This window comes from Calliopsis andreniformis, unplaced genomic scaffold, assembly GCF_051401765.1.
Source record: "Calliopsis andreniformis isolate RMS-2024a unplaced genomic scaffold, iyCalAndr_principal scaffold0031, whole genome shotgun sequence".
Taxonomy (NCBI): domain Eukaryota; kingdom Metazoa; phylum Arthropoda; class Insecta; order Hymenoptera; family Andrenidae; genus Calliopsis; species Calliopsis andreniformis.
In genome coordinates this window covers 6,909,083-6,930,304 of record NW_027480440.1, presented here as the reverse complement: position 1 = coordinate 6,930,304, position 21,222 = coordinate 6,909,083, and the positions used below count along the sequence as shown (strand labels likewise).

Here is a 21,222-nt window from a genome sequence, read left to right as displayed (position 1 = left end):
ATTGTTGAGGACTGAGGGCTGAAGGTTGAGGATTCAGGATTGAGGGTTCAGGATTGAGGTTTGGGGACAGAGAATTGAGGATTGAGGATTGAGGATTGAGGATTGAGGATTGAGGATTGAGGATTGAGGATTGAGGATTGGGTATTGAGGTTTGAGGATTGAGGATTGAAGATTGAGGATTGAGGATTGGGGAATGAGGATTGAAGGTTGAATATTGATGATTGAAGATTGAGGATTGAGGATTGAGGGTTGTAGGTTGAGGACGAGGACTGAGGGTTGGGTATTAATGCCTGAGGTCTGAGGATTGAGGATTGCGAATTGAGGACTGAGGATTGAGGATTGAGGATTGAGGATTGAGTATTGAGGATTGAAGATTGAGGATTGGGTATTGAGGATTGAACATTCAGGATTGAGGATTGAGGATAGAGGATTGAAGATTGAGGATTGATGATTGAATATTGATGATTGAAGATTGAGGATTGAGGATTGAGGGTTGAGTATTGAGGATTGAAGATTGAGGATTGGGTATTGAGGATTGAACATTCAGGATGGAGGATTGAGGATAGAGGATTGAAGATTGAGGATTGATGATTGAATATTGATGATTGAAGGTTGAGGATTGAGGATTGAGGGTTGTGTATTGCGGACGAGGACTGAGGGTTGAGTATTGGTGTTTGAGGTCTGAGGATTGAGGATTGAGGATTGAGAATTGAGGATTGAGGATTGAGGATTGAAGATTGAGGACTGGGTGTTGAGGATTGAAGAATGAGGATTGAGGATTGAGGATTGAAGATTGAGGGTTGAAGGTTGAGGATTGGGTATTGCGGATTGAACATTGAGGATCGAGAATTGAGGACTGAGGATTGAGTTTCGAGCATCGAGGATTGAGGATTGAGGATTGAGGATTGAAGATTGAGGATTGGGGACTGAGTATTGAAGATTGAGGATTGAGGATTGAGGATTGAGTATTGAAGATTCAGTATTGAGGATTGAAGATTGAGAATTGAGGATTGAGGATTGAACATAAAGGACTGAGTGTTGAGGGTTGAGTGATGAGAATTGATGTTTGGGATTGAGATTTGAAGATTGAAGAATGGGGATTGAGTATTGAAAACTGTGAATTGAGGATATTCTACTGAGGATTGAGGATTGACAACTGATTGTTGAGGACTGAGGTCTGAAGATTGAGGATTCAGGATTGAGGATTCGGTATTGATGTTTCTGGACTGAGGATTGAGGGTTGAGGATTGAGGATTGAGGATTCAGGATTGAGGATTGAGAATTGAGGATTGAGGATTGAGGATTGGAGATTGAGGATTGAGGATTGAGGATTGAGGATTGAGGATTGAGGATTGAGGATTGAAGATTGAGTATTGAGGATTGAAGATTGAGGATTGAGGATTGAGGATTGAGGATTGAGTATTGAAGACTGAGGATTGGGGATTGAGGATTGACGATTGAGGATTGAGTATTGAGGATTGAGAACTGAGGATTGAGGATTGAACATTGATTATTGAGGATTGAGGATTGAGGATTGAGGATTGAAGATTGAGTGTTGAGGATTGAAGATTGAGGATTGGGAATTGAGTATTGACGATTGAGGATTGAGGATTGAGGATTGAGGATTGAGGATTGAGTATTGAAGATTGAGTATTGAGGATTGAAGATTGAGGATTGAGGATTGAGGATTACGGATTGAGAATTGAGGATTGAGGATTGAGGATTGAAGGTTGAGGATTGGGTATTGAGGAGTGACGAATTAGGATTGAGGATTGAGGATTGAGGATTGAGGATTGCAGATTGAGTATTGATGATTGAAGATTGAGGATTGAGGATTGAGGATTGAGGATTGAGGACTGAGGATTGAGGATTGAGGATTGAAGATTGAGTATTGAGTATTGAAGATTGAGGATTGAAGATTGAGGACTGAGGATTGAGTATAGAGGATTGAAGATTGAGGATTGGGGATTGAGGGTTGACGATTGAGGATTGAGTGTTGAGGATTGAGAATTGAGGATTGAGGATTGATGATTGAGTATTGAGGATTCAAGATTGCGGATTGAGGATTGAGGATTGAAGATTGAGGTCTGAGTGTTGAGGGTTGAGTGATGAGAATTGATGTTTGTGGATTGAGATCTGAAGATTGAGGAATGGGGATTGAGTATCGAAAGCTGTGAATTGAGGATATTCTATTGAGGAGTGAGGATTGACAATTGATTGTTGAGGACTGAGGGATGAAGATTGAGGATTCAGGATTGAGGATTCAGGATTGATGTTCGAGGACTGAGGATTGAGTATTGAGTATTGAAGATTGAGGATTGAACATTGAGGATTGAGGATTGAGGGTTGTGGATTGCGGACGAGGACTGAGGGTTGAGTATTGATGTTTGAGGTCTGAGGATTGGGGATTGAGGATTGAGAATTGAGGATTGAGGATTGAGGATTGAAGATTGAGAATTGGGTGTTGAGGATTGAAGAATGAGGATTGAGGACTGAGGATTGAAGATTAAGGGTTGAAGATTGAGTATTGAGGATTGAAGATTGAGGATTGAGGATTGAGGATTGAGGATTGAGGATTGAGGATTGAGGATTGAAGATTGAGTATTGAGGATTGAAGGTTGAGGATTGGGGATTGAGGATTGAGGATTAAGGATTGAAGATTGAGGATACAGGATTGAAAATTGAGGATTGGGAATCGAGGATTGACGATTGAGGATTGAGTATTGAGGATTGAGAATTGAGGATTGAGGACTGAAGACTGAGTATTGAGGATTGAAGATTGAGGATTTAGGGTTGAGGATTGAAGATTGAGGACTGAGTGTTGAGGGTTGAGTGATGAGAATTGATGCTTGTGGATTGAGATTTGAAGATTGAAGAATGGGGATTGAGTATTGAAAACTGTGAATTGAGGGTATTCTATTGAGGATTGAGGATTGACAATTGATTGTTGAGGACTGAGGGCTGAAGATTGAGGATTCAGGACTGAGGATTCGGTATTGACGTTTCAGGACTGAGGATTGATGGTTGAGGATTGAGGATTGAGGATTGAGTATTGAAGATTGAGGATTGAAGATTGAGGATTGAGGATTGAGGATAGAGGGTTGAAGATTGAGGATTGGGGATTGAGGATTGACGATTGAGGATTGAGTGTTGAGGATTGAGATTTGAGGATTGAGGATTGAAGATTGAGTATTGAGGATTCAAGATTGCGGATTGAGGATTGAGGATTGAAGATTGAGGACTGAGTGTTGAGGGCTGTGTGATGAGAATTGATGTTTGTGGATTGAGACTTGAATATTGAAGAATGGGGATTGAGTGTTGAAAACTGTGAATTGAGGATATTCTATTGAGGATTGAGGATTGACAATTGATTGTTGAGGACTGAGGACTGAAGTTTGCGGATTCAGGATTGAGGATTCGGGATTGAGGTTTCAGGACTGAGGATTGAGGGTTGAGGATTGAGGATTAAGGATTGAGGATTTAGGATTGAGGATTGAGGATTGAGGATTGAGTATTGAGGATTGAAGATTGAGGATTGGGTATTGAGGATTGAGGATTGAGGATTGAGGATTGAGGATTCGGTATTGAGGCTTCAGGACTGAGGATTGAGGGTTGAGGGTTGAGGATTGAGGACTGAGGATTTGGGATTGATCATTGAGGATTGAGGGTTGAGGATTGAGGATTGAGGATTGAGTATTGAAGATTGAGTATTGAGGATTGAAGATTGAGGATTGAGGATTGAGGATTGAGGATAGAGAATTGAGGATTGTGGATTGAGGATTGAAGATTGAGGATTGGGTATTGAGGAGTGACGAATTAGGATTGAGGATTTAGGATTGAGGATTGAGGATTGAGGATTGCAGATTGAGTATTGAGGACTGAAGATTGAGGATTGAGGATTGAGGATTGACAACTGATTGTTGAGGACTGAGGGATGAAGATTGAGGATTCAGGATTGAGGATTCAGGATTGAGGTTCGAGGACTGAGGATTGAGGGTTGAGGATTGAGGATTGAGGTTTGAGGATTGAGGATTGAGGATTGAAGATTGAGGATTGGGTATTGCGGATTGAACATTGAGGATCGAGAATTGAGGACTGAGGATTGAGTTTCGAGGATCGAGGATTCAGGATTGAGGATTGAGGATTGAAGATTGAGGATTGGGGACTGAGTATTGAAGATTGAGGATTGAGGATTGAGGATTGAGTATTGAAGATTCAGTATTGAGGATTGAAGATTGAGAATTGAGGATTGAGGATTGAACATAAAGGACTGAGTGTTGAGGGTTGAGTGATGAGAATTGATGTTTGGGATTGAGATTTGAAGATTGAAGAATGGGGATTGAGTATTGAAAACTGTGAATTGAGGATATTCTACTGAGGATTGAGGATTGACAATTGATTGTTGAGAACTGAGGTCTGAAGATTGAGGATTCAGGATTGAGGATTCGGTATTGATGTTTCTGGACTGAGGATTGAGGGTTGAGTATTGAGGATTGAGGATTCAGGATTGAGGATTGAGAATTAAGGATTGAGGATTGAGGATTGGAGATTGAGGATTGAGGATTGAGGATTGAGGATTGAGGATTGAGGATTGAGGATTGAAGATTGAGTATTGAGGATTCAAGATTGCGGATTGAGGATTGAGGATTGAAGATTGAGGTCTGAGTGTTGAGGGTTGAGTGATGAGAATTGATGTTTGTGGATTGAGATTTGAAGATTGAGGAATGGGGATTGAGTATCGAAAGCTGTGAATTGAGGATATTCTATTGAGGAGTGAGGATTGACAATTGATTGTTGAGAACTGAGGTCTGAAGATTGAGGATTCAGGATTGAGGATTCGGTATTGATGTTTCTGGACTGAGGATTGAGGGTTGAGTATTGAGGATTGAGGATTCAGGATTGAGGATTGAGAATTAAGGATTGAGGATTGGAGATTGAGGATTGGAGATTGAGGATTGAGGATTGAGGATAGAGGATTGAGGATTGAGGATTGAGGATTGAAGATTGAGTATTGAGGATTCAAGATTGCGGATTGAGGATTGAGGATTGAAGATTGAGGTCTGAGTGTTGAGGGTTGAGTGATGAGGATTGATGTTTGTGGATTGAGATTTGAAGATTGAGGAATGGGGATTGAGTATCGAAAGCTGTGAATTGAGGATATTCTATTGAGGAGTGAGGATTGACAATTGATTGTTGAGGACTGAGGGATGAAGATTGAGGATTCAGGATTGAGGATTCAGGATTGATGTTCGAGGACTGAGGATTGAGTATTGAGTATTGAAGATTGAGGATTGAACATTGAGGATTGAGAATTGAGGTTTGTGGATTGCGGACGAGGACTGAGGGTTGAGTATTGATGTTTGAGGTCTGAGGATTGAGGATTGAGGATTGAGAATTGAGGATTGAGGATTGAGGATTGAAGATTGAGGATTGGGTGTTGAGGATTGAAGAATGAGGATTGAGGACTGAGGATTGAAGATTAAGGGTTGAAGATTGAGTATTGAGGATTGAAGATTGAGGATTGAGGATTGAGGATTGAGGATTGAGGATTGAGGATTGAGGATTGAGGATTGAAGATTGAGTATTGAGGATTGAAGGTTGAGGATTGGGGATTGAGAATTGAGGATTAAGGATTGAAGATTGAGGATACAGGATTGAAAATTGAGGATTGGGAATTGAGGATTGACGATTGAGGATTGAGTATTGAGGATTGAGAATTGAGGATTGAGGACTGAAGACTGAGTATTGAGGATTGAAGATTGAGGATTTAGGGTTGAGGATTGAAGATTGAGGACTGAGTGTTGAGGGTTGAGTGATGAGAATTGATGCTTGTGGATTGAGATTTGAAGATTGAAGAATGGTGATTGAGTATTGAAAACTGTGAATTGAGGGTATTCTATTGAGGATTGAGGATTGACAATTGATTGTTGAGGACTGAGGGCTGAAGATTGAGGATTCAGGACTGAGGATTCGGTATTGACGTTTCAGGACTGAGGATTGATGGTTGAGGATTGAGGATTGAGGATTGAGTATTGAAGATTGAGGATTGAAGATTGAGGATTGAGGATTGAGGATAGAGGGTTGAAGATTGAGGATTGGGGATTGAGGATTGACGATTGAGGATTGAGTGTTGAGGATTGAGATTTGAGGATTGAGGATTGAAGATTGAGTATTGAGGATTCAAGATTGCGGATTGAGGATTGAGGATTGAAGATTGAGGACTGAGTGTTGAGGGCTGAGTGATGAGAATTGATGTTTGTGGATTGAGACTTGAATATTGAAGAATGGGGATTGAGTGTTGAAAACTGTGAATTGAGGATATTCTATTGAGGATTGAGGATTGACAATTGATTGTTGAGGACTGAGGACTGAAGTTTGCGGATTCAGGATTGAGGATTCGGGATTGAGGTTTCAGGACTGAGGATTGAGGGTTGAGGATTGAGGATTAAGGATTGAGGATTTAGGATTGAGGATTGAGGATTGAGGATTGAGTATTGAGGATTGAAGATTGAGGATTGGGTATTGAGGATTGAGGATTGAGGATTGAGGACTGAGGATTCGGTATTGAGGCTTCAGGACTGAGGATTGAGGGTTGAGGGTTGAGGATTGAGGATTGAGGATTTGGGATTGAGGATTGAGGATTGAGGATTGAGGATTGAGGATTGAGGATTGAGTATTGAAGATTGAGTATTGAGGATTGAAGATTGAGGTCTGAGTGTTGAGGGTTGAGTGATGAGAATTGATGTTTGTGGATTGAGATTTGAAGATTGAGGAATGGGGATTGAGTATCGAAAGCTGTGAATTGAGGATATTCTATTGAGGAGTGAGGATTGACAATTGATTGTTGAGGACTGAGGGATGAAGATTGAGGATTCAGGATTGAGGATTCAGGATTGATGTTCGAGGACTGAGGATTGAGGGTTGAGGTTTGAGGATTGAGGTTTGAGGATTGAGGATTGAGAATTGAAGATTGAGGATTGGGTATTGCGGATTGAACATTGAGGTTTGAGGATTGAGGACTGCGGATTGAGGTTCGAGGATCGAGGATTGAGGATTGAGGATTGAGGATTGAAGATTGAGGATTGGGGCTGAGTATTGAAGACTGAGGATTGAGGATTGAGGATTGTGGATTGAGGATTGAGTATTGATGATTGAAGATTCAGTATTGAGGATTGAAGATTGAGAATTGAGGATTGAGGATTGAACATTGTTAGAATCGCTGAAAATTCAGGGATCTAACGGGGTCCGGATTGGGTGGTTGAGAGAAGGGTGTCAAGAAAAAAAATTGTACACTTAATTAAATTTGAGTCGGCCCTAAAAAGGACTTAAATACGACGTTTATTTTTTTTAGTTTAGTTGGGGGTCTTCGACCAAAATCTTAGGGAAGGGTCCCTTGGACTGACGCCGGCCGGTGTCCCTTAGCGACGCTGGCGTCTGGAAAAGAAAAGAGCGGCGAAACCGCACTGGTCAGCGAGCGTATTGCTTTCAAGCCAAACCGTTGTCTTCCCGACTCCAGGCTTCGAAACGAGCCTACGTGGAGGGGGGAGCAGTACCTTGACGTATCGTTAAGGTAATGTAGTGGACTGTAATACCGACGTTTCTTCGCTCTGAAGAAAGCGTCGGCAGACGAGTGTGCAGAGAGGAGGGATCCTCCTTTTCTCTGCTCAACCTGCCTTCCAAGAAGGCTTGCCTCGTGCGAATCACGGTTGTAAGCCGAGATTCGCGAGCGTTCGACCCTCGGTACTAGCTTTAGCTAGCCTTGGCGGCGGATAAAGGCCAGAGGTTGTAGCACTCACCGTTCACCGCAACGTACGCATCTATTCGTCGTACGCGGGCTGCTACTAAACGGGTGACACAACACGGGCAACGCAGAGGTGATACACTTACGTTTACCCTCTCTGTTGGTGCCAATATCGGGGCTCAACCAAGAAGAGGTCTTGATTGCTCCTCCGACGAATAGCAAGCTCAGGGAATCGGGGTAGCCACCGATTCCAAGAGCGCAGTTACTCGTCTTTTAAATTTATCGCGACTAAACAATCGCTTTGCCTTCGCACGTGTAATACGTGGTTCTCGAAGGGAGCTATGGCGAGCTGTAGTGCGATAATACAGCGTAGAAGGCGTCAAGAGCTAAGGAACTTGGTGCCCAAATTTCCTAACTCAGTAGACTCTTCTATAATGCTGTTCCTTGCTACCGTGCGAGCGTTCGGTGCAAGACTGACTTCGACATGCGAGCGCGAGACGCTCCGCGAAAATCGCGGAGTCCCCGAAAATCCGCTACGCGGCGCTCGCTTATCATTGTCTCTCTTTGTCTAATGTACCGATTTTGCTCTCTCTCTTTGTCAGGCTCCGATACCCCCACTCGTTATCGGGCCTGAGATTCAAACAGCTGATCGTAATCGCTCACCTGTTCGAACTTCAACCGCATCGGATGAAAAAACGAGTCGCAATTCGAATGTACCGAGTTTATTGTCAACGCAACTGAATTTCCTACCGAAGGCGACCTTCGGTCGGTCACAGCACGTTAGCGTACTGCGATTCTCGCGGACGAAACGATGCTTCGAAATTTAAATGTATTTTAAACATACCGCCCCCCTTGCACTGTCCGTGCAAAAGGAGTATCGGCAGCTTCAACACAAACACGACTCGGATCGCGAAACTTGAAGGACCAAGATTTCTGTAGGCGATCAAAAGAGAGAGAGCAAAGTACCGCAAGTGGAGTTCAATTGAGATGAACTCACTCACGGCGCTTCGCAAAAATTGAATCAAACAAAATTTAATTGAACTTACTTTGCACTAGGTTGAGAAAACCCTGGGTGGCCCCGGAGAAAACGCATCGACGTTTCGATGGCCACCCCGATGGCCGTTCGGGTCATTTGTTCCAAAGCCCCGGGCGGGTGTCGGGTTGCTCGTGCCGATGGGGGCGTCGGTGCTGGGGGCCTCGATCCGGCCGCGACGGTGGACGTTGGTTGACCGGCTGCGGGGGTGGCGACCCGCCGTTCCGCCCTCTTCCTCCGTCGTTTGTTGACCCCCTTGGAGGGGCCAGCCGAAGGGCCAGCCGAAGTGCCAGCCGAAGGGCCAGCCGAAGGGCCAGCCGAAGGGCCAGCCTGCTGCCTCGGTGCTGCAGCTCCTTCCTGCGGCTTCCCTCCCTGCTCTTTCCAGAGCAGGGACGTAAGTAGGCCCTCCTTATTCCATTTGACCAAATATCGTCCTCCCGTTGCCGGTATACGATATCGCCGGGTGGTGGTCGGTATATGCCCAGGAACTTTATATATTTCCGTCCCCAGCTTTAATTCCCAATCTTCCGGCGTGGGTGGTCCACTCGCGGGCGCACTTCCTTGGTCCGGCGGGGCGACGGTGGTGAGGGCCTCCTCGCCGATCCGCATGCAGCGGTCGAAGCTCGCCGATATTGCCTTATCGCTTGCCATTGTTGCTTGACTAATGATCGTCAACCGGCTGCGATCGGATCAAATTTCGGCGGCGCCCGCGAGTTCGCGGGGGGCGCTCTTCCCTTGGAGAGAGAGAGAGAGAAGTACCTCATCTCCCCTCCCTGGACTGTCAAGGGGGCCGGGAGCCAAAGGGGGGTTCGTGACCGTTTGTCTTTTCAAATAGAACGGTTGCCCTCACCTTTGTCTCGTTCGGCCTTTACCGAATTTTGTCCGGTGTTTATTTCGCCTGCTCGACCTCGGCAACCGTCGCCGCAGCAGGCTCATCCACGGGTAACTTACACATCCTTGTAATCGGACGTGTATATGTGGACTTTGCTGTACGGACTTTTACCACCCGTACATTTTCGTCCTTACCCGGGAACACCTCCTCAATTCTCCCCATTTCCCACTGATTAGGGGGGAGAAGAGGATTCTGCACTAACACCAGATCCCCTGGTTGCAGTTGCAGTTGGGTGGTGCGCCACTTATAGCGATTTTGGAGGTGCGTGAGATAATCTCGCGTCCAGTGCCTCCAAAGCTGCTCGTGAAATTTTTGAATCGCTCTCCACCGCGATAGTCGCGAGAGTTTTTCAGTTTCCACCGATTGCAGCGGAATCGCATTTAGCGGACCTCCTGTCAGGAAATGCCCGGGCGTCAGAGGCGCATAATCATCTGGGTGGTCACTCAGGGGGGCGATCGGTCGCGAGTTGAGACTCGCTTCGATCTTGCAGAGAAGCGTCTGCATTTCCTCTCCCGTCGGCGTGAATTCACCCAGTGTGCGCTTTAAATGGTGTTTCACCGATTTTACGCCGGCTTCCTGCATTCCACCGAAATGAGGAGCGCTGGGGGGGTTAAACCTCCACCTTATCCCCATAGAGCTGCATTTGTTTTGCATTTCTGTGGAGGAAAACGCCTCACAGAACTGCTTACGTAACTCTCGATCGGCCCCAACGAAATTGGTGCCATTATCGCTAAAAATGCAAGACGGTATACCACGTCTAGCTACGAACCGATCGAGTGCAGCTAAAAACGCGCTCGTCGTGTAATCATGGACGAGCTCGATGTGGACGGCGCGCGTGGCGTAACAAACGAACACCGCGATGTACGCTTTGTGAGCCGTCTTTCCTCGACCAGCGGAGTCGCGGACACGGTAAGGCCCCGCGTAGTCCACTCCGCAGTTGTCGAAGGCCTTTGCAGGCCTGCAGCGTTCCGGTATCAAATGCTGCATTATTTGCGTGGAGGCGCTGCTTCGCCATCTCACGCATCGCATGCATTTGTTTATAACCGTCTTCGCTGCGTTTCGGCAGCCGAGAATCCAGTAGCTTTGCCTCACAGTATGCAAGGTCAGCTGCAAGCCCCCGTGCAACGTATCCACGTGGCACTGCCGGATTATGAGTGTTGACACATAATGTTTCGGCAGTATTATCGGGTGCTTGGTTTCCCATGCAAGCGTCGCGTTCTCCAGTCGTCCGCCAACCCTCAAGACGTCATTTTCGTCGAGAAAAGGGTTTAGGCTTTTTAGCGGAGATTTCTCAGGTATTCCTCGGCGTTTTTTCAAGCACCGGTACTCTTCTGAGAAATGCGTGCCTTGTATGTGACGCACGATACGTTCAGTTGCGATTCGCAATTCTGACGCCTCGATTACTCGACTGTCGGGTGACCCCTGTTCGGCGCGTGTTTGTTTTCGCCAGCGAAGACAATACGCCGTTACACGCAACAGTTTTCTCCACGTTTGAAATCGGAACAGAAATTTCCATTCCGGTTTCGGAGTCGTTACATGTGCATGCGCTATGCGCTTGCTTTCAGTGGTCTCCACGGAAGCTGGCATCGCTGGCCACTCCACTTCCGGTCCGCTCAGCCACCCTGGTCCAAACATCCACAGTCTCGACTGCAGAAAATCTGCAGCCTCTATCCCACGCGAATTTAAATCCGCGGGATTTGAGCGTGTTGGAACGTAACGCCATTCAGCGCTCGGAAGAGACGTTTGGATTTTTGACACGCGGTTGGCTACCACAACCGTCCATGTCGATGGGTGTTTTTTAAGCCAAGCGAGGGCGATCGTAGAATCTGTCCAACAGACAACACGATCGATCGGCAGTGAGAGCGACTTTCTCAGATGCACGATAAGCTCAGCGAGCAGTACGGCCCCGTTCAATTCAAGAACTGGGATCGACTGCGTTTTGATCGGAGCCACTCGCGTTTTTGCCATTAGAAGTGACGTAAACACTTCATTGTTCACCGTCGTCACTCTCAAGTAGGTGACGGCGGAATAGGCAGCGAGTGATGCGTCACAAAATCCATGGAGCTCCACAGAGATTGCATCGGCTCCGTATCGGATCCATCTGGGTAATTTCCAATCGTTCAATCTGTTCCAATCGACACAAAATGTGTTCCACATTTTGTGCGTCTCCGCGGAAACGTGCTCGTCCCACTGGATTTTCTCCAGCCACTGGGCTTGCATCAAAATTTTCGCACGGATCATAACTGGCGAAAGCCAGCCGAGGGGATCGTACAGTTTCGCAATCTCCGAAAACAAAGTGCGCTTTGTTATCGGTGTTGCAGACGGTTGAAACCGTTGCAGATTGAAATAGAAAAAATCTCCAGATGGTATCCATCGCAGACCGAGTACCTTTAATTCTGAATCGTCAAACAAATTAAGGTCGACTGCGTGTGAGTGCGAGCTCTGTGGAATATTTCGTAACAAATCTGACGAATTTCCAGCCCACTTGCGAAGGTTAAATCCACCTCGCTGTAGGAGCTCGCACGTTTGTTTACGGATTCTCTCCAACAACGGTTTGTCGGGAGCTCCCATAAACACATCGTCTACGTAGACGTCCTTCTCGAGGACAGGCGCGGCGAGCGGGTACCGGTCGCCGTCCTGTTTTTTCAGCTCGAGAAGTGTTCGCATCGAAAGGTATGGAGCGCACGCCGTACCGTATGTGACGGTATTCAACTCGTAAGCGATAAGTCGCTCGGTCGAGGGGGTGCGCCATACGATGCATTGAAAGCGACGATCCTCTTTAGCTACGAGAATTTGTCTAAACATCTTCTCGATATCCGCTACTAACACGTATTCGTACAGACGCCACCTCGTTAATACGGCGGTGATATCAGTCTGTAATTTTGGACCTACGTGGAGGAGGTCGTTCAGCGAGCGTCCGCCCGCTGTTTTGCTGGAGGCGTTAAACACGACGCGCAGCTTCGTCGTAGCGCTCTCCGTGCGAATAACCGCTCGGTGAGGGATATAGAGTCGCATGTTATCGACTGACTCGAGCCGAGTCATATGATTTAACGACTCGTATTCAGTGAGAAACTCACTGTATTCCTTCACGAGGGTTTGGTTCAGGTCCAGTTTTCTCCTCAACCTTGTCAACGCGGAGAGAGCTATTGGGAGAGAATCGCCCAACAGCTCGTCCGGGTTCGAATGGTTAAAGGGCAACCGAACTATAAACCTTCCCGTCGCGTCTCGCGCGACGGTTTTTACGAAGTGCTCTTCGCATTCGTCCTCGGCTTTAGTGTTCACCAAGGTCGAGGGCACCTCCTCTATCTCCCAGAATCGCCGTATCGCCTTGTCCAACGATTCAAGGACGCTGCAGTGCAGCGTCCTCACGGGATTTGGGGAAGAGTTTGCTGCGTCGATCGGCCCAGACAGGATCCAGCCCAAGGCCGTCTCCTGTGCGATCGGTCCTGTTTTGTTTATTCGACGGAATCCTCGTCGAATAATACTGGCGTACACCTCTGCACCGATGAGCACCTCAATCGGTCGATCAGATGCAGGGTCTGGATCTGCAAGCGTCAGTTCACTTAAGATCTCAGCATCTGAGATGCGAACCGACGGTGGAACGTAGGACGTAATTTTCGGGACGATGTATGCACTAGTGCGGAACGCCTGTGCAGTGCACCGTGTTGACCCGAATCTAATGTCCGCGCTGTGCGTAATCTCATGGGTCTTTCCGCCCCCCAAGCCGGTTACCATGGCTTGGGTTTTCCTTCGCGCGAGTCGTAGATCATTCACCAGACTCGCTGTTATGAAGGAGGCCTCAGATCCCTGATCAATGAGTGCACGCGCGATACGCGACGTACCTCCCTTTCCATAGACTCGCACATCAGCTGTCGCCAGAAACACAGATCCCGTTACGCTCTCTGTCACACCACAGTGAGACGCAACGTTGTCGGCTGACGTAGAAGCACGAGAATTCGTGTTTACGTTTGCCTGTACAGGACTGCGCGCAGGAACGTTGCTCCGTCCCGCTTCCCGCTTGCCCTGATTTGGCTTGTTCGTCGTACGACGGTTACTTGTGCCGACTTTCTGTGTATCAAAGTGCAGGATGGTATGATGCCGTCCGTTACACTGTTTACATGACACGCTGGTTCGACAGTGTGTCACCGTGTGCGTTGACGCCAAGCAGTTTATACAATACTGATTATTCTTCATGTATTGAAACCGCTGTTCCGGCGAAAGTGTCTTGAACTTTTTGCACGTAGCAACTACGTGCGGTTGTTCACAAAACACGCACTTTTCGGGAGTAGGGGGAGCATTCTCGACCACGGCGTTATGCTGCCGTATGCGAGATTTCGGCGTGACTTCCGCCTTTGCGTTGCATCGTTGGTGTTCCAATGCCACCAACGCGCGCTCCTGTCCGTCAAGGAACTTCATCATGATGTCAAACGACGGGAAGTCCGTGTCCGATTGGATAGACATTTCCCACTCCCACTGCAGGGCTGCTTCCAGCTTCTCTTTTATGAGAATGACCAGCACGTCACTCCACTCTTTAGTAGGGCGCCCCAATCTCTTGAGCGCAGCGAGCGTCTGTCTCCAGCTCACTGTGACTTGCTGGAAGCTGGGTAGATCGCCTTTTTTTATCATTCTCAGCTTCCGTAAGGTCTCAAGAAGCTGAGTAATAATTGTGCGTGGGTTCCCGAATCGTTTCTTCAGGGCGTCCCACGCCTCGCTGAAATTGCGATCCGCAATTTCAAATTCGGCGATCGTCGCGAGAGCCTCACCTTCCAAGCACGCGTTCAAATATTGCAACCGCTGTGCGTCGGACAACCGTTGGTTATTCTTCACGCCAGCGGTGAATAGATCCTCAAAGTGTCTCCACTTTCTGGAATCACCGCTGAACTTTGGAAGGCTTTGCTTAGGCAACTCGACTGGAATCTGCGTGTTGTCAAAGCCGGCACCCTCGGCTTTACGTTGGTTAATACCCAACTCAACCCGCTCCTTCGCTTCGACCAGTTGTGCGATTTCCGTCATTAGGAAATCCTGGACCTCGTGGAACGTGTCCTCGGCGTCCTGAAGCACCTCCTGATCGAAGAAGGGTATACCTTTACGGTGATGGAGGGGAATGCCCTGTTTGAGACGACTAACTCGCTCGAGCACGTCCCTCCACACTTCCGTGGCATAGTTTAGCTTTTCTTTCAGGAGGAAGATAGTAAAACTACTTCGTCCTTTCTTCTTCAGATTCGTCACGAGTCGGGTCAAACCTCTGACTCGCGAGACGATATCCTCCATGTCACTCTCGAGGCTGGGCGAAAGCGCCTGTTCTCTTTGGGGAGTGGACATGGTGGTACGATTCGAGAGGTAAACGCTACTCGAAATTCGACCTGAAGAGAAGCTAATACAACTTTTCCTTGCCCTTTCTCAACCGAATCCGGCTCGAAGGACCTTATGTTAGAATCGCTGAAAATTCAGGGATCTAACGGGGTCCGGATTGGGTGGTTGAGAGAAGGGTGTCAAGAAAAAAAATTGTACACTTAATTAAATTTGAGTCGGCCCTAAAAAGGACTTAAATACGACGTTTATTTTTTTTAGTTTAGTTGGGGGTCTTCGACCAAAATCTTAGGGAAGGGTCCCTTGGACTGACGCCGGCCGGTGTCCCTTAGCGACGCTGGCGTCTGGAAAAGAAAAGAGCGGCGAAACCGCACTGGTCAGCGAGCGTATTGCTTTCAAGCCAAACCGTTGTCTTCCCGACTCCAGGCTTCGAAACGAGCCTACGTGGAGGGGGGAGCAGTACCTTGACGTATCGTTAAGGTAATGTAGTGGACTGTAATACCGACGTTTCTTCGCTCTGAAGAAAGCGTCGGCAGACGAGTGTGCAGAGAGGAGGGATCCTCCTTTTCTCTGCTCAACCTGCCTTCCAAGAAGGCTTGCCTCGTGCGAATCACGGTTGTAAGCCGAGATTCGCGAGCGTTCGACCCTCGGTACTAGCTTTAGCTAGCCTTGGCGGCGGATAAAGGCCAGAGGTTGTAGCACTCACCGTTCACCGCAACGTACGCATCTATTCGTCGTACGCGGGCTGCTACTAAACGGGTGACACAACACGGGCAACGCAGAGGTGATACACTTACGTTTACCCTCTCTGTTGGTGCCAATATCGGGGCTCAACCAAGAAGAGGTCTTGATTGCTCCTCCGACGAATAGCAAGCTCAGGGAATCGGGGTAGCCACCGATTCCAAGAGCGCAGTTACTCGTCTTTTAAATTTATCGCGACTAAACAATCGCTTTGCCTTCGCACGTGTAATACGTGGTTCTCGAAGGGAGCTATGGCGAGCTGTAGTGCGATAATACAGCGTAGAAGGCGTCAAGAGCTAAGGAACTTGGTGCCCAAATTTCCTAACTCAGTAGACTCTTCTATAATGCTGTTCCTTGCTACCGTGCGAGCGTTCGGTGCAAGACTGACTTCGACATGCGAGCGCGAGACGCTCCGCGAAAATCGCGGAGTCCCCGAAAATCCGCTACGCGGCGCTCGCTTATCATTGTCTCTCTTTGTCTAATGTACCGATTTTGCTCTCTCTCTTTGTCAGGCTCCGATACCCCCACTCGTTATCGGGCCTGAGATTCAAACAGCTGATCGTAATCGCTCACCTGTTCGAACTTCAACCGCATCGGATGAAAAAACGAGTCGCAATTCGAATGTACCGAGTTTATTGTCAACGCAACTGAATTTCCTACCGAAGGCGACCTTCGGTCGGTCACAGCACGTTAACGTACTGCGATTCTCGCGGACGAAACGATGCTTCGAAATTTAAATGTATTTTAAACAAACATAAAGGACTAACTGTCGAGGGATGAGTAATGTGAATTGATGTTTGTGGATAGAGATCTGAAGATTGCAGATTGAGTATTGAGTTTTGAAATCTGTGAATTGGTGATATTCTATTGAGGATTGAGGATTGACAACTGATTGTTGAGGACTGAGGGCTGAAGGTTGAGGATTCAGGATTGAGGGTTCAGGATTGAGGTTTGGGGACAGAGAATTGAGGATTGAGGATTGAGGATTGAGGATTGAGGATTGAGGATTGAGGATTGAGGATTGAGGATTGGGTATTGAGGTTTGAGGATTGAGGATTGAAGATTGAGGATTGAGGATTGGGGAATGAGGATTGAAGGTTGAATATTGATGATTGAAGATTGAGGATTGAGGATTGAGGGTTGTAGGTTGAGGACGAGGACTGAGGGTTGGGTATTAATGCCTGAGGTCTGAGGATTGAGGATTGCGAATTGAGGACTGAGGATTGAGGATTGAGGATTGAGGATTGAGTATTGAGGATTGAAGATTGAGGATTGGGTATTGAGGATTGAACATTCAGGATGGAGGATTGAGGATAGAGGATTGAGGATTGAAGATTGAGGATTGGGGACTGAGTATTGAAGATTGAGGATTGAGGATTGAGGATTGAGTATTGAAGATTCAGTATTGAGGATTGAAGATTGAGAATTGAGGATTGAGGATTGAACATAAAGGACTGAGTGTTGAGGGTTGAGTGATGAGAATTGATGTTTGGGATTGAGATTTGAAGATTGAAGAATGGGGATTGAGTATTGAAAACTGTGAATTGAGGATATTCTACTGAGGATTGAGGATTGACAACTGATTGTTGAGGACTGAGGTCTGAAGATTGAGGATTCAGGATTGAGGATTCGGTATTGATGTTTCTGGACTGAGGATTGAGGGTTGAGGATTGAGGATTGAGGATTCAGGATTGAGGATTGAGAATTGAGGATTGAGGATTGAGGATTGGAGATTGAGGATTGAGGATTGAGGATTGAGGATTGAGGATTGAGGATTGAGGATTGAAGATTGAGTATTGAGGATTGAAGATTGAGGATTGAGGATTGAGGATTGAGGATTGGGTATTGAAGACTGAGGATTGGGGATTGAGGATTGACGATTGAGGATTGAGTATTGAGGATTGAGAACTGAGGATTGAGGATTGAACATTGATTATTGAGGATTGAGGATTGAGGATTGAGGATTGAAGATTGAGTGTTGAGGATTGAAGATTGAGGATTGGGAATTGAGTATTGACGATTGAGGATTGAGGATTGAGGATTGGGGATTGAGGATTGAGGATTGAGTATTGAAGATTGAGTATTGAGGATTGAAGATTGAGGATTGAGGATTGAGGATTACGGATTGAGAATTGAGGATTGAGGATTGAGGATTGAAGGTTGAGGATTGGGTATTGAGGAGTGACGAATTAGGATTGAGGATTGAGGATTGAGGATTGAGGATTGCAGATTGAGTATTGATGATTGAAGATTGAGGATTGAGGATTGAGGATTGAGGATTGAGGACTGAGGATTGAGGATTGAGGATTGAAGATTGAGTATTGAGTATTGAAGATTGAGGATTGAAGATTGAGGACTGAGGATTGAGGATAGAGGATTGAAGATTGAGGATTGGGGATTGAGGGTTGACGATTGAGGATTGAGTGTTGAGGATTGAGAATTGAGGATTGAGGATTGATGATTGAGTATTGAGGATTCAAGATTGCGGATTGAGGATTGAGGATTGAAGATTGAGGTCTGAGTGTTGAGGGTTGAGTGATGAGAATTGATGTTTGTGGATTGAGATCTGAAGATTGAGGAATGGGGATTGAGTATCGAAAGCTGTGAATTGAGGATATTCTATTGAGGAGTGAGGATTGACAATTGATTGTTGAGGACTGAGGGATGAAGATTGAGAATTCAGGATTGAGGATTCAGGATTGATGTTCGAGGACTGAGGATTGAGTATTGAGTATTGAAGATTGAGGATTGAACATTGAGGATTGAGGATTGAGGGTTGTGGATTGCGGACGAGGACTGAGGGTTGAGTATTGATGTTTGACGTCTGAGGATTGAGGATTGAGGATTGAGAATTGAGGATTGAGGATTGAGGATTGAAGATTGAGAATTGGGTGTTGAGGATTGAAGAATGAGGATTGAGGACTGAGGATTGAAGATTAAGGGTTGAAGATTGAGTATTGAGGATTGAAGATTGAGGATTGAGGATTGAGGATTGATGATTGAGGATTGAGGATTGAAGATTGAGTATTGAGGATTGAAGGTTGAGGATTGGGGATTGAGGATTGAGGATTAAGGATTGAAGATTGAGGATACAGGATTGAAAATTGAGGATTGGGAATTGAGGATTGACGATTGAGGATTGAGTATTGAGGATTGAGAATTGAGGATTGAGGACTGAAGACTGAGTATTGAGGATTGAAGATTGAGGATTTAGGGTTGAGGATTGAAGATTGAGGACAGAGTGTTGAGGGTTGAGTGATGAGAATTGATGCTTGTGGATTGAGATTTGAAGATTGAAGAATGGGGATTGAGTATTGAAAACTGTGAATTGAGGGTATTCTATTGAGGATTGAGGATTGACAATTGATTGTTGAGGACTGAGGGCTGAAGATTGAGGATTCAGGACTGAGGATTCGGTATTGACGTTTCAGGACTGAGGATTGATGGTTGAGGATTGAGGATTGAGGATTGAGTATTGAAGATTGAGGATTGAAGATTGAGGATTGAGGATTGAGGATAGAGGGTTGAAGATTGAGGATTGGGGATTGAGGATTGACGATTGAGGATTGAGTGTTGAGGATTGAGATTTGAGGATTGAGGATTGAAGATTGAGTATTGAGGATTCAAGATTGCGGATTGAGGATTGAGGATTGAAGATTGAGGACTGAGTGTTGAGGGCTGAGTGATGAGAATTGATGTTTGTGGATTGAGACTTGAATATTGAAGAATGGGGATTGAGTGTTGAAAACTGTGAATTGAGGATATTCTATTGAGGATTGAGGATTGACAATTGATTGTTGAGGACTGAGGACTGAAGTTTGCGGATTCAGGATTGAGGATTCGGGATTGAGGTTTCAGGACTGAGGATTGAGTGTTGAGGATTGAGGATTAAGGTTTGAGGATTTAGGATTGAGGATTGAGGATTGAGGATTGAGTATTGAGGATTGAAGATTGAGGATTGGGTATTGAGGATTGAGGATTGAGGATTGAGGATTGAGGATTCGGTATTGAGGCTTCAGGACTGAGGATTGAGGGTTGAGGGTTGAGGATTGAGGATTGAGGATTTGGGATTGATCATTGAGGATTGAGGATTGAGGATTGAGGATTGAGGATTGAGTATTGAAGATTGAGTATTGAGGATTGAAGATTGAGGATTGAGGATTGAGGATTGAGGATAGAGAATTGAGGATTGTGGATTGAGGATTGAAGATTGAGGATTGGGTATTGAGGAGTGACGAATTAGGATTGAGGATTTAGGATTGAGGATTGAGGATTGAGGATTGCAGATTGAGTATTGAGGACTGAAGATTGAGGATTGAGGATTGAGGATTGACAACTGATTGTTGAGGACTGAGGGATGAAGATTGAGGATTCAGGATTGAGGATTCAGGATTGAGGTTCGAGGACTGAGGATTGAGGGTTGAGGATTGAGGATTGAGGTTTGAGGATTGAGGATTGAGGATTGAAGATTGAGGATTGGGTATTGCGGATTGAACATTGAGGATCGAGAATTGAGGACTGAGGATTGAGTTTCGAGGATCGAGGATTCAGGATTGAGGATTGAGGATTGAAGATTGAGGATTGGGGACTGAGTATTGAAGATTGAGGATTGACGATTGAGGATTGAGTATTGAAGATTCAGTATTGAGGATTGAAGATTGAGAATTGAGGATTGAGGATAGAACATAAAGGACTGAGTGTTGAGGGTTGAGTGATGAGAATTGATGTTTGGGATTGAGATTTGAAGATTGAAGAATGGGGATTGAGTATTGAAAACTGTGAATTGAGGATATTCTACTGAGGATTGAGGATTGACAATTGATTGTTGAGGACTGAGGTCTGAAGATTGAGGATTCAGGATTGAGGATTCGGTATTGATGTTTCTGGACTGAGGATTGAGGGTTGAGGATTGAGGATTGAGGATTCAGGATTGAGGATTGAGAAATAAGGATTGAGGATTGAGGATTGGAGATTGAGGATTGAGGATTGAGGATTGAGGATTGAGGATTGAGGATTGAGGATTGAAGATTGAGTATTGAGGATTGAAGATTGAGGATTGAGGATTGAGGATTGAGGATTGAGTATTGAAGACTGAGGATTGGGGATTGAGGATTGACGATTGAGGATTGAGTATTGAGGATTGAGAACTGAGGATTGAGGATTGAACATTGATTATTGAGGATTGAGGATTGAGGATTGAGGATTGAAGATTGAGTGTTGAGGATTGAAGATTGAGGATTGGGAATTGAGTATTGACGATTGAGGATTTGAGGATTGAGGATTGAGGATTGAGGATTGAGGATTGAGTATTGAAGATTGAGTATTGAGGATTGAAGATTGAGGATTGAGGATTGAGGATTACGGATTGAGAATTGAGGATTGAGGATTGAGGATTGAAGATTGAGGATTGGGTATTGAGGAGTGACGAATTAGGATTGAGGATTGAGGATTGAGGATTGAGGATTGCAGATTGAGTATTGATGATTGAAGATTGAGGATTGAGGA

General features: G+C 45.8%; 1 protein-coding gene across 1 annotated transcript; it reads right to left on the bottom strand.

Moving 5' to 3' along the window:
- Positions 1–9,663: 9,663 nt before the first annotated feature.
- On the bottom strand, positions 9,664–14,988 carry LOC143187449 (uncharacterized). Its single transcript, XM_076391670.1, has one exon. The coding sequence runs from the start codon at positions 14,986–14,988 to the stop codon at positions 9,664–9,666; it is 5,325 nt and encodes a 1,774-aa protein (XP_076247785.1).
- Positions 14,989–21,222: the final 6,234 nt, after the last annotated feature.

Coding starts and splice junctions, on each gene's coding strand:
- LOC143187449 (XM_076391670.1), bottom strand. CDS start 14,988: ATGTCCACTCCCCAAAGAGAACAGGCGCTTTCGCCCAGCCTCGAGAGT.